Raw genomic sequence first — 16833 nt, forward strand, 5'->3', positions numbered from 1 at the left:
GGGGGGGGGGGGGGGAGAGGAGGAGGGGGAAATAAACAAACCACAAGCACACAAACCCCCTCCTCTTCCTCATCCACCACAAAACAAACAAACAAACAAACGAAGAAAAAGGAAATCAAACTAATGGTGCGATGCAGTGCAATCACCAGAGTGGACCCCAGCCAAAGTACAGTGCGGCAAAGTTCTCCACACGCGTGGCCTCGTCAATAAGCATGGACACCTGCTGTGGCGTCGTCAGGCATTTGCCAAGGGGCCGCCGAGCCGCGTCGTTGAAGGCGTTGGACATGTACAGCAGATCCGGCCGACGCGCACTCTCTGGCACCGTGTTGAAGATCGTCAGGTCCTCATCCTCAACCGCCATCTCTGTCCCGCGCAGCTTATTGCGAATACGCTCCGCAATGTCCTGCGGGGTTCGGCTCTTCTCCATCATGTTCTTCATCTTCCCCTTGTGCTGCACAATGGGATCGTGCACGAAGGCCGAGAGGAGGGCCATGATGCTGTCGCGGTTCTTGTGCAGTATCGTCTGGGTGCGGTTACAGGACGCGCGGAACACGCCGTTGACGCCGAACACCTCCATCGCGTTGGTCAGCATCCGCGTGAGGCGGAACGGGATCGTCTCAGGCAGCACGTGGCGCAGCCGACCGACATCAAAACTATCGCCAAAGTCAATGTGCACAATTTTCCCAGTAGACATACAGAGGAGGATGTTGCCAAGGTGGCGGTCGCCAAGCCCCATCACGTAGCCCACCATCGACATGGTCGCCAATGACTGTGTGTAGGCCGTGCGGCGCTCAAGCCACTGCTCGGCGGTGTTAGAGCGGTGCCACATGGCACGTGCAACATCCACAGCCTCGCATTCCGGCTCCGTCATGATGTACTCCAGCACCTCTGTGCGTTGAATCATGCTCAGTTTCTCCCAGTTGCCGAAGGATTCCACATAGGAGCGCAGCGCAGCGGATTCTTGGTGTGTGCGCACCTTTGAGATTGTGCTGCGGTGAATGCAGATGGTGTTGTTGATCGTGTTGGCGTGCTCCACCCAACCGAGGAGGCCAACGTTGTTACTGATCGGAATAACAGGGAAACGGCGAATGAAGGCGCTACTCGGTGTGTGCGCATCACTGAGCAGCACATTAACCATTCCAAACAGCTGCATGACTCGCTCATCCATGCGAATGTCCTCATTACCCTTGAGGCAGTACGTATACATGCAGCCGTTGGACCCACTAAGGCGAATACGCCGCGGCCGTTTCTTGGACGGAATCACATCCAACTTGGAGCTAAACGACGCAATGGTAGGGAAGTTCGTGTACTGAATGTCGTACTCGCCAAACACCGCAATACAGAGGTTACGGAGATTCAACAGTGGCTCCATCGCCTTCTGTGGCTCCTTGCCCAACTTTTCCGAAATGTGCTTCGTGATTTCGTCCACCAGCTGGCCAACGATACTGCTTGCCTTCTCGCGGTCGCCGTGCTTCTCATCGTCGAGCACCATCTCCACATACTGTCCAATATCGCCAACGGTGTAGAGCATGTGGCGGCGGTGGGCGCTGAAGATGTCGAGCACTGACTTAAGCCGCCGCCGCACCTCCTCCGGGTCCTCTTCGTACTCCGCGTTGGGATTCCATGCCGTCGCCACCGCGCTGAGGTTCTCGCGTATCTTCTCAATCGGAATTGCAGAGACGTCAATCAACAACTTCGCCACAAGCTCTGCGTCGGCACGAATACGCTTTGGGAGGTGCTTGATTATCGACTGCGCAAGCTCACGCCGGCGCAGCTGCGGACCACCACAACCATCGTCTGACATAAACACCACCAGTAGCGGAAACACCACCGCCTGCGAATGCACTTCACACAGATGTCGTAGAATCATGCTGATCACTTCACGTACATCATGGCTGCTATTGCTGAGGTGGCCAATCAGCTGCGGGATAGCCTGCACCCAGTAATCCGTGGGGATACGCGAGACGCTATCGGCCACCGTCTCTTTTAGCAGCGACATGCCATTATGGAAAACCCATAGATGCAGTAAACGCATGACACCAGGAAGAGCGGTGGAGGGTCCTGCACAGCGGCAAATGGCTGCAACAAAACCCTGATGCGCGGCTTCCACAAACAGGTGCTGCTCTTCTGGTGTGAGGGAGTGATCGCGCTGCTGCACGCGATAGTTCATGAGACCCCAACTATGCCACACCTCGTAGCTTTCTGGCATCGCGCGTATTGCCTCGTGAAAGTGCCGTAGCACTTCTTGCCGGTGATCACTCTTCCAGAAGGAGTCCGCGCGCATATCCTGTTTCCATGAGCCCAGCCGGTGTTGGGCAGTTCCGTAGCAGAGCGGACGCGTCTCCTCAAGGCGTGGGCGCGTCTCTTCAAGAAATTTTTCCATCATGCGCACCGCCTCCTGTCGTCGACCCTCACTCCACACCTGACCAATGTACACAATCGCCACAGATGGCTCAGAGCTTAGCGGAGCATCGGGATTCATGTGATCGCTCTTGTAATGGTGACTACCACGCGGGAACTGTCCCTGCTGCAACCACGCCATGGCCCATTTAGAGAGCTGCGGGTAGTTTGTTCCCATGCGCTCACAAAAATTCACAATCATCTCTGACATCTCACTGGGCTGCAGCACGAGGGAGTGTACCATGAGTGAGCGCAGACTAGGCATCAGCGAGTCCGGTTTCAGTGCGGCGAATCGCCGTTTCCACCTGTCTACCAACTGCTCGCGAAATATCACCGAATCTGACTTCACGTACGCAATTTGCTCCTCCATTTCAGTAAAGTGTTGAAGCAACGTAAGATTCTCATAGGCGTGGGCGTAGCTGAGCGGAAGAAGCGTCTTGAGGCTCTCATCCACTTCGATTTTAGCACGCGTGATGGTGTTGTGAAGGAACTCCACCCGCGGAGCAGCATCTGTGTCACGGCGGAATTGGTAAAACTCGTCGTGAAAGTACGCCGCACTCTGAAAAAAGAGGCGCAGTGCAGCGCTGCCCTTCTCCTTGAGTGGAACACGCTCCGTCAGCTGCCGTACGTCCCCCCATTCACCAAGAATCCACGCTGCCATGGCACCGGACTGTGCAATTGTCGACGATGGTTGCGCAAGCTGTGGGCAGACGGCTTTGACGAAGTCCAGCGTCTTCTCCCACTCCCCACACAAACAGAGCGTGCGCACGTATCCTTCTAGATCCACCAAGCTGCTCTTACTGAGGTCCCGCACCTTGGCGGCATAGACACTCTGTGCCACATCCCACCACTGCAACAGTTCGTAGCTGAAGCCATCCTCGTCCTCACTCTTGTACCGGATAGCGCGGAAGAGACCAACGACAGAGTCTTGCATCTCACGCTTGCTGTACATCCACGCAAGTGGTAGCACAACGGCGTGGACCGCTTCTTTTGGTACACGGCGCCTATAGCGATACTTCTCGAAAACAGGCAACATCTTGTTCTCGAGGTAGCTCATCACTTTGTCATACATATGCGTACGCTGCGCCGCCTCCACAAGACTATCCGTGGCAAATAGTGGATTCACAGTGTTGGGGATTGGCGGGGCACGCGTGCACGACGCGGCTAGTGAAGAACGTGGCTTAGCCGTTATGGGGGACGCCACTGGATGGAAGTCTCCCTCGACTTCTTCATTACCTGAGAGCAATGCACTTATCAGGCCGTTGTTATTGGTGTTGTTGTTATTATTACTCCTGCTCCTCACACCCTGTGCATTGCTGGTGAAGCTTGGAATGGCGCCCTTTGTATCAATGAGAATTGTTCCTTCTCTTGTTACCAGCTCTTCATCTGGTGACCCCAGTGATACTGATAATGAATCCAAACTGTAGTTTTCGCTGACAACCTTTCCCTGGTGCTCTGACGACGATGGAAGAGTGGTGGGACGCATTCCAGTTTCATTGCTCTCAAGGCTTCGCAGATGCAACAGCACTGGCTCCTTGATGTTTGGTGGGTTGTGATCGAGGTAGTCAGCGAGGCCGAGACACTTTGACACCACCTCACTGTCGGCTGATCGAAGGGCAAGATTGAGCACCTCATTCACCTTCTTCATGTGCTCTGCGTTAAGGGATTCATAGAAGCACTTGAAGGATGGATGGAATAGCTTTCGGCGCAACGGCTCATGCTTGTCGAAGAGATCCACCATCATGCGGAACACTGGGTGAGGCGACACCACAATGATGTTCTTCTGAAATTCCGCCAACCACTCCCGCCACTTGTTGTCCTTCGCTCGCAACCCGAACTCCACATGCTTCATGAATAGCGTAATGTCCTGCTGCCCCTGTGGGTACGTCTCATAGCCTTCATCATCTTGCTGGTCGAGGTAGTGGTTGCCACATCGAAGTTCCCGTTGGTGCTGCTGACGGTACTGGCGCAGGTACGGCAGCTCCGACGCTTCCTCGCTCATTGAAGTTAGGTCGTTGCCACTGCGGGACGAGTCGATGGGGTCTGGGCTTCCCGCCTCCTCCGCGTCACGCAGCCGCTCACGCAACGCACGTACCGTCGCTTTGCCATTTGGGTAGAGGGCAGCGAGCACCTTGAGCGAGTCTCGCACCATAGCCGTGGAAAGGCGTGGGCCAAGGTCCTCACTCATCTCGCAGTGACGCGTGAGGGTGCGAATGGCATGCAGAAGCGAGGAGAGGTGCTGCACCGCCTTGAGATCGCACACGATGTGTACCGAGACACACAGTGACAGCGCACGCACCTCTACAAGTTGATCGAACTGTTGCACGAACTGCATGAGCATCGGGAATAGGATGGAAATGCAGTGCGGGGGAATGTAGCTGGCGTGAAAAATAATGCCCACAACACGGAGACAGAACTCACGCGACTCAGTACGGTCCTGAAGAGCTACGTCCACAAGGCGTGGGTACAACCACGGCCATACCTCCGACTGCTCCTTCCCTGATAGATTGCCAGGTTTCAGCGCACTCACAACATCTAACACAGCGCGGAAAAGGGCGTGATCGTGTGTGTGCCACAGCTGCTCAAGCAGCACTACAATTTCAGGGAGAAGTGTTTTGGAGATTTTTTCATGTCGAAGGGAGGTAATGGCAGCCATAATATGCAGGGCTTCTATCCGTAGCGATGGAGTGTCGTTTGCCCGCTTCACAATCTGCAGCACTGCCTTCACCGCGTGGGCTCCACCAATAAGTTCCTTCTTGTCTGATGTGGTTTGCACAAGGTGCAGCAGAGTGTGCATAGCCTGCCTGCATACCGTCTCAGAGAGACTAAGGTCTATCATACGGCTTAAATCACGGTACACGATCACAGTGTAGTCGTACGTCAACTCCAAATCGGCATCATCCTGAATAGCCGCTTCATCGTCCTTCTTCTTTGCAACAGCTTCAGGCTTTGTAGATGGATCAACAGCGCCTAGTTGACCAAAAAGCGTAAGCACCTGCTCCAGCTCCTCCTCCGTGCTGTTGGTGGCACCAATGTAGACGGCTGTGATGGACTGCAGCAGATCATGCACCTGTGGCGCATTCCACTCCTGCGGAGAGGCACCTATAATGTGCATCTTCACCAGCACGCCAATGGCGGCATGACTCAGCGAGGTCGATGTGCTCGAGCGGAGAATACCCACCACTGGCATATAGAGCTCCACCACATCTTCCTGGTACTGAAGCATAACCTCTCGGTTATTCGCAAAGGCGGCGAGTATAGTTGAGAGGGCTTTGAGGATCGATAACGCAATAGCGTCGGCCATTACCTCTTCAGCCAGTTGCTTGCGAAACGCAATGAAGGTGCGGTGCAGGTGCGCCATCAGCGGCTCCAGGCTGAACTTGGCGAGCGTCTGCAAATCAGACATGTGACGGATGAGTATACGTGGGTCAGTGGAGTACTCCAATGCCACCACGCACGACTCTACAACAACCAACAGGCTTCGCTGTAGTGACTCCGCTGAGGGTCCCGAGCGTGGTTCCTGCGTCAGCGCGATGAGGAGTTCCATCGTTTTCTCACGCACATGGGAGGTGTCATGCAAGAAACTCATGAGTGTCTTAAGAATCCGCTGCTCCAACAGAAATGAACGCAGCTCCACGGCGTCTGCGAGCAGCGTGACTTCCATAAGCCGTACCTTTGGGTCCAACTCCATCACCACGTGCTTAAGGTAGAGCTCCAGGATCTCTGTGACGCGGGTGGAGTAAGTAGAGGTGCGGTGCTGCTTCGCGTACAACGTCCAGCGGCTGAGTGCTTCCACGACACAAGTACTGCACTGCTGCCGCACCTGCGCGTCTGGGTGACGCTGGTAGTGTATGATGGAGCCCCGCACCTCCTCTAGCTGCTGAACAGATGTGATCTGCCGCTTCCCAAACACTTCGAGGGCAATCTTCAGTTCCGACGCCCCCACCGGCTGTGGTGGTGACATGCCACTTCCTCCCGCCCCCACCCCGGCTGCTGCTGCTGCCATCATTGTTGTCCCATTAGACATCGAATTATTCCCCAAATTTGGCTGCAGCGCCGTTCCGGCACTTCGTGCAGATATTTCAGAAAGGACCACACCGCTGCCAGCGCCATTTCCACCACCATTCGAAGCGATGCGGCTAGTGTTGTTGCCATTGCCCGCTTCAGCCGAAGCTGGCGGAAGGAAGTACTGCGCCAGCCGTCCCACCGCGCTGTTGGCACCGCTGAAGGTTGAAGCCTGCGCTGTGTCTTGCTGCAGCCCCAACTGGGATGTGCCCACCATGGAAGAGCCGTATCCCTCGCGTAACGAATGCGTCACACCGGATTCCCCCTCTGTTCTCTTGGGGTCTCGAACTTCGTCCTTTAGTTTGCGGTCGACAAGGGTTTCAAGGGCAGCTTGAAGCTCCGCGCTCACGGAGGGAATATGCTCCCCCACTAACCCCACGTACTGGACGAGCTCCGCAGAAAGCACGGCATTTGCTAAGTGCGGAATGCAGCGGCGCACCAAAGTATCCATGTGCTGCATGAGCACCTGCTGCTTGTTAGCACCACTGGATATTCCATTGGTTATCGAATTCGGCGCTACGCTCTCGACCCAAGGAGAGTTCTGATTGGACGGACTACTCTCTACTGGCAGCGGTACCTCGCCCCTACTTGCCGAGAAGCTAGCAATAGACCATGTTGATCGATTTCCCATCTGCCCCCGCCGCCAGCTTGCCCGAGTCGGGTTACTGCAGATAGCCGCCAAGAGATGCCAGCACTCTTCTTGCGTCTCCCGCCGTGTGATGTAGCGCAACAGGATGGAATCAAGGTTCGTTCGATTAGTGGGATCCAAAACCTCGTAGCCAACATTTTTGATGAATGTGGCAACGTTGTGCAGCTCCAAATCCTTATTCTTTTCATCACGAACATTCTTGACGGGTTCCATGATGATGGCACAGTACGTGGTACGCCGCGCCGCTGAGAGAATGTCGGTCTCCGCAATCACCGGAACGAGATTACAGACTGCAATCCGCACCGCCTGAGACTTGGAGACACGGTGCTGCTCCGTCACGAGTACACACAACTGCGGTAAAATCTGCACCTGCTTCTCCATGCAATGCACACCGCGGCTAATAATGAGCGCGCGCAGCGACTGCATGGTAGAGATGATACTACTCTCGTTGTTGTGACTTGTGTTGAGGGAGCGAATCGCGTCATCCAAAACGCGCCGGCTCTCCAGCAGCACCTCTTTGTGCCGCATAGCACTCGTGTGACTAAATATCGCCACCAAACAGTCGTACGCGGCGCGGCGCAGCACTTCATCGGAGGAGCCTGCAAGTGCTGTCGCAAGCTGCACCGCGTGCGGGCGCAGCTGTCCAGACATGTAGCGCGGGTTCACCTCTGCAGTCGCATCGAGCGCGAGCATGACAGCAAGGAACTGCGCCACGAATGGCGCCTTCGTTTGCTGCGCGCGACCATGAAGCTGGATGAGGGCGAGCTCACAATTGTCCTTCAGCTCCTTTGTGATGAAGGACTTGAGTGGGGGGTCGAAGGGACTGAAGTGAAGATCCATCGCGAGCATACGCTTCAGTACACGCTTTGCCTCCTTTGCGGGCTTCTCTATTCCACAGTGAAGCACAATGAAGAGACTGCGGCACAGACGTGTGAACTTCTGCTGCGGATTGGTGTACGGCACCACGAGGAGGGCGTCGATGAAGTCTACGGCGAGCAAGAGAAGTTTGGGATTCGAAGACCGCGAGAGCTCGGAAAGGGCATCGCGAATGCTTTGCTCGAGGAGGAGGTCTCGGCTCAGTGGGTCACAGCTCGCGAGGGCGCGACGCTCAATGGCCCACACCGCATCACGCATTACCGCCTCTGCGTGCGGGCCGCCCATCGAACACTCGAGCTCCTTCAGCAGCTGCTTTACCTCCTCGTCACCCGCGTCAGTGGCGCCCACCATGACGTTGGACGACAAGGGCACGTACCCACCATTGGCGACCTCCGGCATCGGACTCTTTACGGCGCCACGCCTACCACCACCGCCGCCGCCGCCGCCGTCACCCCCACCAACACCAGCAGCGGAACCGGCTGCCGCCACAGTAGTAGAAGAAGTCGTGGCAGGAGTGGCAGCAGCAGCAGCGGCGGTGGCAGGGGCGCCAGCGCCGTTAAGCCCTGTTGAAGGCGGGCGGCGCAGCGCAGTGTACATTTTTATACACCCGCCTAAAGGTCACAGACGCGCACACAACCCTCAACTGTATCACACTTCACTAACAATGCTTCCTTGTTGACCTAATTGTTGACTCTGTGTTATTAACGTTTTCCCTGGAGCCTTTTGTTAGAACCTCCCTCCACGCCTTCCTTTGCCTTTGGCGCTGGGAGCTTCCTTTCCTATCCTTNTTTTCCCTGGAGCCTTTTGTTAGAACCTCCCTCCACGCCTTCCTTTGCCTTTGGCGCTGGGAGCTTCCTTTCCTATCCTTCGCCGACAAGCTTTGATGCATAGACATATGTTTTTGTGTTTGTTTGTGTGTGTGGGTGGGTGGGTGGGAGGGCGTAAGAGGAAAGCAGACGGAAGCGTGCATGTTTGCGTGTGTGTTTATATCCAGGGGTGAGTAACCAGGTGTATGCAGTTCTGTTGTACGTGTAGTGTAGACATCACATACAGACACACAGAGAAAAAGCACAGATGTGATTTTGCACCATTGCGCACTCTTAAGTTCTACGGCTCGTCGTTGTTGTCCATGTCTTTGCTTGTTGCCAACGAGCTTATATGTATCTTTGCTTCCGTGTCGGTGCGCCTATGCGTGTATGCTGGTTTATCTTCTGGTAACCTATAATGTATTTAAGATGGGCTGCAACAGACATACCACCCTAACCTCTCTTTCAGTTTCTTCCCTTCTCTCTTACCTACTCACTCTCCCAACAGCCAACACCCACAACACAAGTACACCCAGTTCCCAACTACGAGGGGGAAGAAAGATTGAGAACCTGAGAGACACTACTGCGGCTGCCCCTGCTGTTGCTGTTGCTGCTGCTGTTGCAAGCAGAAGAAGCTTAGCACACCCAAAGCCCCATTTGTCATGCGATGCCTCCTCACGTGGTGCGACGTGAGTGGTGACACTACTGCAGCAGCAATAACAATAACTGTTAGACAAGCAAAAAAAAAATGGCCTGTGCTTATAACGTGTCAACAAATCCACACGTGCACATAAATGCACACATACACACACACACCGCATGAAACAAAGTGACACGGGCTGGGGGAAACACACAGACAACAAATAAAACCATAGAAACAGGTTTCTTGAGAGAGATTCGAGTGAAGTGATCACCAACACAGCCTCCGTATATTATATTTATATATATACTTCTCTATAGATCCCATCTGGAGCGCCACACAGGAGTGCTCCCTTCACCTCTACTTCGGCCCACCCCCGTCCATTCATCATCAACACCACCACCACCACCACCACCACCACCAGGAGCAGCAGCACACCACATCATCACACCGCTCTAGTCTACATCGCTCCAGTTCTCTACGCCGCCACGGCGGCGGTGCCGTGACGATCGCCCCTCCGACTCACGATGGCGGCGCTCGACAGTAGCAGAGCGGCGACCAGTGGCACGAGGGCGCGGGCTCGAATCCAAAAACTCGTACGAAGAGGTTGAGCAGCTGGACACCATAGAAGAAGACGTGATCGATGATGGGGGCCTCCTGCGGCGCAGGGGCGGCGATGTGGCTGCAGCGTTCCCGTTCGTGTTGGCCGGCTCGCGTTTCTCCCTCTTTCCTACCGTGCCGTCCTTCTTCCTGCTGCTGCTGCTTTTGGTGTTAGTGTTGGCACGCGGCTGCTTCCCCGACATGACCTTTTCCGCGCCTTCCGTTTCCTTCGTGCTTTTTTTCTCTTTCTTCACGTAACAGCATCCGCCAGAGGGGCCCTCTTTATCCTCCTCCTCCTCCTCCTCTTCTTCTTCCTTCTTGGTCTTCTTTTCCTTATCCACCTTTTTCTTGGCCGCCTTCTCCGCCTCCTTGGCTGCCTTCTCCGCCTCCTTGGCCGCCTTCTTCTCCTCCTTGGCTGCCTTCTCCGCCTCCTTCTTTGCTGCCTTCTTCTCCTCTTTTGCTGCCTTCTCTGCCTCCTTCTTTGCTGCCTTCTCCGCCTTCCTTTCCTTTTCTTTTGCCTTCTTCTCCTCCCTGTCCTTTGAGTTGCCAACACAGGTAAAGCAGTGGGTTTTTTCCTTCTTTGCCTTCGCCTCGACTTCATCAATAGCGTCATCCGAGGGCTGCTGCTCCTGGGTGCCCGCCTCATTCTCCCCCTCCGCCTTCTTTCCATTGGGTTTGTCCCTCTCCGCCTTCGCCATGCCGTCGCTGCCCACCTCATGCTTGCGCCTGTGCTTACGCGTTTGCGCCTTGTGTGCTGCAGCAGGGGACGAGGGTGAGTGCTCCAACCTCTCATCTTCCTCCTCTTCATGATGATGCTTCTTCGACTTCTTGCGCCGGCGGATCTCAGAAGGGGCTCTCTCATGCCTGGAAGTGCTACGCCGCGTTTCACTCCGTACCCTCGACGCAGACGACGGCGAATGACGCTGATGATGATGATGACGGTAGCGGTGACGTTGATGGCGGCGCGGGGTGGCGTCATCAGGCAGCGGCGTATGCGCCATCTTGTCGCTCCGCTGCGAGTCCCAATCGGCAGCATCTTGCACTGGCGTCCGCTCCCGCTCTGTGGTGAACGACTCAGCCTTATGTTGCACTCTTGAAGCCGCTGGTGCGGCCATATCGGCTGCAAACCTGTCGGCGGTCGGCTGCCGCTTGTGTTGGTGGGACGACACAGGTTCTCTCCATCGCTCTCCATTCGCGTATTCCCCGCTCAAGGGCAACTGACGTTGGCGGTCGTGATGCGAAGGATGCCGGCGATGACGATAGTGCTGCGTTTTCTGCTGATGCAGCGCTGAAGAATGAGCGGACGGTTGCTCAACATCGCTGTGGTGCGGTGACCACACGTACGAATCGTTTGTCAGCGAGCGGTCCCGCTCACGCGCCTGATACGGGGACCACTGGTGCGGCTGCCCTTCCTGTTGCTGTCGCGTCGGCTGCGGCCCACCCGCCCTGGGCGTGCCGTAGAGGATATCACGCAGGACATGGCCGCTGCCGCGGCCAGAGATAATGGGAATGCGCGGTACATCCTCCTCTTCATCATCATCACTGTCATCCTCATCCTCATCGTAGCTGTCGTAGTCCTCGTCATACGACTCATCATCGAACCTGCGGTTGAGTGGGCGGCGGACGTCACTGGTCTGCCGTGTGGTGCGGTCCTCCTGCGTGTAGATCTCCTCAAACGTATCATCCAGTGTTGTATTGCGGTTGTTGATGCTCGAGTTCCGGTCGCTGTTGTTGTTGGCGACCCGCTGCGCGTAGGCCGTGCTGGGCACCTGCACCGCCGGCACGTTGATGCCACGACGCTGCTCCCTGTACACCACCTTCATCGCCGCTGCCTTCATGTTGTTGTCACGCCACGGAGTGTTGATGATGCCGTCGCTGTTGCTACTGCTACAGTCGAAGGCGGGGCGTTGCTGTAGCGGCTGATGTTGGTGCATCATAAGCGTGTCGTTGGTCGAGCGCGGTGGCGGCAACGTGCCGCTCTGGACAGAGCTCGTGTCGTCGGGCGTGCCGGAGGCGACGTAATCGGGACCAGTGTACGCGCGGTTGTAAGCCATGTACGAGGCCATATGTAAAAACAACCAAACACGATATAAATAAATATATCTATATATGGATGTGTGCGCGTATTTCTCTCCCTTTTGTTCTATATCTGTGCTTAAAATGTGTGATGTGGGGCGAAACCTGCCGCAACACGCTGGTGGGACTACAGGTCCCCCCCTCTCTCTCTCTCTCACTCTAACTGACTAAAGCAAACAGTAATAAAACCAAGAGATGTGTGCGCTTGTGTTGTTTATCACTAGAGGGATATCCCCATTCAGTACGTTCATACATACATCTATGCGCATACACATGCGTAGATATATATATATATATGAAACCAACGCATTCGACTGTGGCACCACCAGTTGACATATAACAAGAGACACATCATTCCCACGTGATGAATTGCTTCTTCTGCTGCTCCCAAACACTCATCCACCCACCCACCCACACGCACGCACGTCGATGCGCACTCAATTCACACTCTCTAGGACATCGGTGCGGACGCATTTGCGCCTTGTGTGCTGAGCGGCTGCGCTGCCGACACGTGACGCAAGCAGGACCGAGATCCAAACATCCGCCAACAATTCCCACGCCCGAGTGCCACAAAACGCAAGATCCACCTGGAAAGAAAGTGTTGCCTCTTTGCCAACGCAGCGAGCCGCCTCGGTCGGGATTGCCGGTGCTGACAGGCCCATGCCAAAAGCAGCACCCGCCTCCTGAGAAGGCGTCGTTCCCATGGTACCGCGCAGAGGGGTCGGAATCATTCCATCTTCTTCATTGTCGTAGCAGAAACGCATATGCATATCTACCAAGATACCAAGATCGGCAAGGTGCCGCTGGAGCAACGAGAATTGCAGACTCTCATTTTCCGTGAGTAACTCTGGCGCACCTTGCTTTGCTGCTGCTCCTGCTGCTTCTGAAGATGTAAATGAGTTGGTGTTACCATCACATGTCTCAGCGGATGGGATGATTGCTCTGCGGTTAGAAGCAGAAATGACTATGGGAAGGAAGTGTGTCCACTGATACGATAGGTACCGCGTCCCCTCGCCACTGTTGGTCGCTGGGTCTGCAGTAGCAACGGAAACAGGGTCACCCAGGTATGGCTTCAAAGGAGCTGCCATGGGACTTACAGCATCCGCATTTTGCTCATTCACCGATGAGCCCAATAGAGATGCGTCCTGTTGCTGTTGCTGCTGCCTTGACGCAGCCCTTGGGGCCACACACTTCTTTGGAGTTGCCGGGTAGTGGGAGGACTCCAAAACATCGCCAATGCACTCCAAGACCCACGAAAGCACTTCAGACGACGGGGCACTCAGATGCTGCTGCTGCTGCTGCTGGTCCGCAGCGACGACCCCCCTATTCTCGTCCTGCACAGGAAGAACATCACTGCGGCGCTCCTCCACGTGCTCCCGCAGTGCCTGCTGCATGTCACGCAGGGGCAAACGAAGAACCCATTGAATACACTGAGCCGTTGTCATCGCACTATCATTTTCAGTGGGCTCTGTCACAGCCGCCTCACCGTTGTTCATGTTCCCATCATTTTCCCCTTGCTCGTCTTGCTTACTTCTGCAGTGTTGCTGTACAAATTGAACAGCAGCAAAAAGTACAAATCTCGTACGAACTGCCAACTCATCCAATGGATAGACAACACCCATCTTGTTGCAGTCATCTCCATCCCCATTACTGGCGCCCTTGTCTGCGTGGGAATGTAACACACTGAAGCGGATAGTTGGATACACATGACGCAGCCGCTCTAAACCGTCGCTGGCTGCGGTCAGAACCGAGAGCACTTCCACCACCCCCCTTGATGTCGAGAATGACGTCGTGAAGGTTCCTGACACGCCCTCCACATCCGCCACCCCATCCTTCGCGTCACCGGCACAAGTATCGTCCTTTTTGTTGTTACTATTATTGTTGTGCCTGCTGTAGTGTGTGGCGCCGCTGCGTGAGGAATGCTCTCCCATGCTGCGCGCATCACGACTGCTGCTGCCGGTTTCTGTACACTCGTCGCTCTTCCCGCTTGGAAACGGGTAGTGTGGGCTGACATCACACGCAAGAAAACGCAACACACGCAGCACCGCCACAGGGCTGAGCCCGTCACACGGACCACACCCAGCTGCATTGGCAAATGCGCTTACGATGGCGTTACTCATCCACCGCTCCTGCATAAGAGAACTCCGCGGGGAGTGACGCCGTGCGTGACGCCACATTGCCGCAACGGCACCAAACATATCCGCCGGAGACGCGTACACCGCTGGGATGTCATTCCTGCTGCCGACGTGGGGACCGAACCGCAGCAGCCGCCCATGCGTCGTCTGCTCCTCAACGCGTCGGAAGTGAATAGCAGGCGACGCGAACAGCCTCGCGCACCTCATCTTTACTTCCTCTTCCTCCTCCTCCTCCCCACTCAGCTGCTGCTGTTTTTCGGCCTTTTCAGTGCTGTAGCACTCCGCCGATGCAACAGCCGGGACAAAGTCCCCACGACGGAGTGCAACACAGCGCTGGAGCGCCAACGTTGTGGCAGCTGCCGCCTCCGCCTCCGCTGCCGCCGCAAGTTCGTAAACGACCGGCGCTACAAGGGAATAAACCGAGTCCCAGCAGACGGCGAGGACATTCTTACTCACAGACACATCACACGCAGCCGGGTGTGCCGCGACATACGAGAGGAGTCGTAATCGCACTGAGGAAACAAAAGAGGCAAGATCATGCATCGCGCGTTCGAACATATTCGTCAGAGGCATACGCGTGGCCAGACCCTCCGCCACTCTCTCGGTGTGGAAACAGCCAATATCATCCCCAAGGCTGCGATCGCCACCACAGTTACCACCCACCCCAACCTCGTTGCACCACGAGGGGCACGAGCAGTTGCGCTCTAGCGGCGACGCACCCCCGCGACGAGAATCGCGGCCAAGCGCGCGCAGCTGTGCGAGAAACGGGGATAAACTTTCTTTGGACTCCACTTCGGAGTGCTGCTGTTGTTGTTGTTGTTGTTGCTGCTTACGACGCGGGCTCAGGAGACGATTGTGGTAACTGCCGAGCGGGCTCTGCCGTGGGAGAGGTCCGTCATCACATGTCGCTAACAGAGGGGCGCGAGAAATGGCGATACCACCCGTTCTAGGCGAGGAAAGCCGTACGTGCGAAGACTGATGCAGCGGCGATACTTGCTGCTCCATTTTCTCCTCCTTCATCTCAGAAGAGATGGACTCCCCGTCCCGCCTCCACCCCTTACCGTCGCACGGTTTGTAGAGAAAGTAAAAGCACCGCTGGAAGGGCACCAGCACCGCCATGAACTCTTCGCGCTGCATCATAAAGGAGAGAAGTGGCAGAAAGCTGTTCGCCTCGCTATAGTCATGGACGTCGTGAGCTGCCTCTTCCGAAGCGGTAGTGGCGGCACCCGTTGATGCATCCTGCTGCATCCCGGCAACAGAGGAAAGCATCTCGTCAAAGGCAACGAACAGCGGCTCCCACACCCCACTGAGTGAACCACACGAGTGCACCAATGTGCCGTGGCCAAATGTCCAGTTCTCGTAGCTCTTCCACAACGCCCCCTGCAGGGTGAACGGCCACGTGGGAAGAACTGCGTTGGCCGTGTCGGCAAGCTTCCCCTCCTTCCAGTTTCCACACAACAGCATGCCAGTGCTGCAGTAGTGCAGAGTACCAGCCCCTTCCCGGTGATCATACACAAAGCCACCCATGTAGACAGTGCTGCTGCCCGGGTCGTACTCGACACCGAAGCCGTGCCGCTGTCCGCATTGCCAGCAGCCGCAGTGTCGTATACCGTTCGGATACAACATCTCACCCACACCGTCTGGCACGAAGCGCACCTGCTCGGCCCACGCAAGTCCTGCAAACGACCCTCGGTGCGGTGTCACCCCGGAGGAAATCAAGGACGTCATGCCAACATACTGATTCGTTACACTCGGATCGGCATCACCACGCGAGGCAGCCGATGTGCGTCGCAACATATTCCTGTCTGCGGTCGAATTGTCAGGTGCGGTGGAAAACTTGGCGAGGAAGCGCAGAACACACGGAGTGCGGTCAAGTATAGGAGCATCGTCGTCCCAGGCACAGTCCAGCGTGTAGCGGGGATACACTGTAAGCCGCCCTTGGCCCTGCCGCCTGCCGTAGCTAAACGTACCCTTGTAAATGGTGAAGGTAATTAGCACAGTGTCGCCGCGCAGATCGTCCAAATCTCCATACTCACTGGACACCAAGCTGGGCGGCAGCCCAACCGACACCTTGGAAGATTTCGCGGAGGAGTTGGCAGCACCCTTCGCGTACAGCAGATACACCAAAGTACCTGTTCCATGTGGGATAAAGAGGTTGCTGCTGCTCCCACAGTTGTGACTACTGTCGGCACGAACAACTTCACCTGTGTAATAATGCTGCTGGCATGCCTGCTGGTGCTTGAAGTCAATTCCGCTGTGCTTCTCCAGCTGCTGCACCAGAGTAGCAGAGGAGGCGCCAAATTCGATTGGATACACCGCCACTCGCTGCGTGCCACCCCTGCGAGACTCAAAGACCACATCGGCGGGTTGCGCCTGCATCGGTGGGGCGGACCGCGACATGCGTGTTGCTCCCCCTCTTTGCTGCACAACGTTAGAAAACAGGGAGACGCTACCACCGATACACCGCCACCGCGCACCTCACCCACACCTCGTCTTCCCCTTTTGAATATGTTTCCTCTTGCGCTGCACTCTGGTTGTCAATAACGCCAGGTGGCCACGCTTATTCACACACACACACACACACAC

General features: G+C 55.9%; 3 protein-coding genes across 3 annotated transcripts; all 3 read right to left on the reverse strand.

The window, feature by feature from the left end:
* Nucleotides 1-142: 142 nt before the first annotated feature.
* Nucleotides 143-8587, reverse strand: DQ04_01891000 (putative phosphatidylinositol 3-kinase; the record flags this gene model as incomplete). Its single annotated transcript, XM_009311279.1, has 1 exon — nt 143-8587. One exon carries the CDS (start codon nt 8585-8587, stop codon nt 143-145), a length of 8445 nt encoding a protein of 2814 aa, XP_009309554.1.
* A 1304-nt stretch (nt 8588-9891) lies between these two features.
* Nucleotides 9892-12090, reverse strand: DQ04_01891010 (hypothetical protein; the record flags this gene model as incomplete). The annotated part of the gene is made up of 1 exon (XM_009311280.1): nt 9892-12090. One exon carries the CDS (start codon nt 12088-12090, stop codon nt 9892-9894), a length of 2199 nt encoding a protein of 732 aa, XP_009309555.1.
* A 459-nt stretch (nt 12091-12549) lies between these two features.
* On the reverse strand, nt 12550-16647 carry DQ04_01891020 (hypothetical protein; the record flags this gene model as incomplete). The annotated part of the gene is made up of 1 exon (XM_009311281.1): nt 12550-16647. The coding sequence occupies one exon, from the start codon at nt 16645-16647 to the stop codon at nt 12550-12552; it is 4098 nt and encodes a 1365-aa protein (XP_009309556.1).
* Nucleotides 16648-16833: the final 186 nt, after the last annotated feature.

This window comes from Trypanosoma grayi, assembly GCF_000691245.1.
Source record: "Trypanosoma grayi strain ANR4 Tgr_189_V1, whole genome shotgun sequence".
NCBI classification, from domain to species: domain Eukaryota; phylum Euglenozoa; class Kinetoplastea; order Trypanosomatida; family Trypanosomatidae; genus Trypanosoma; species Trypanosoma grayi.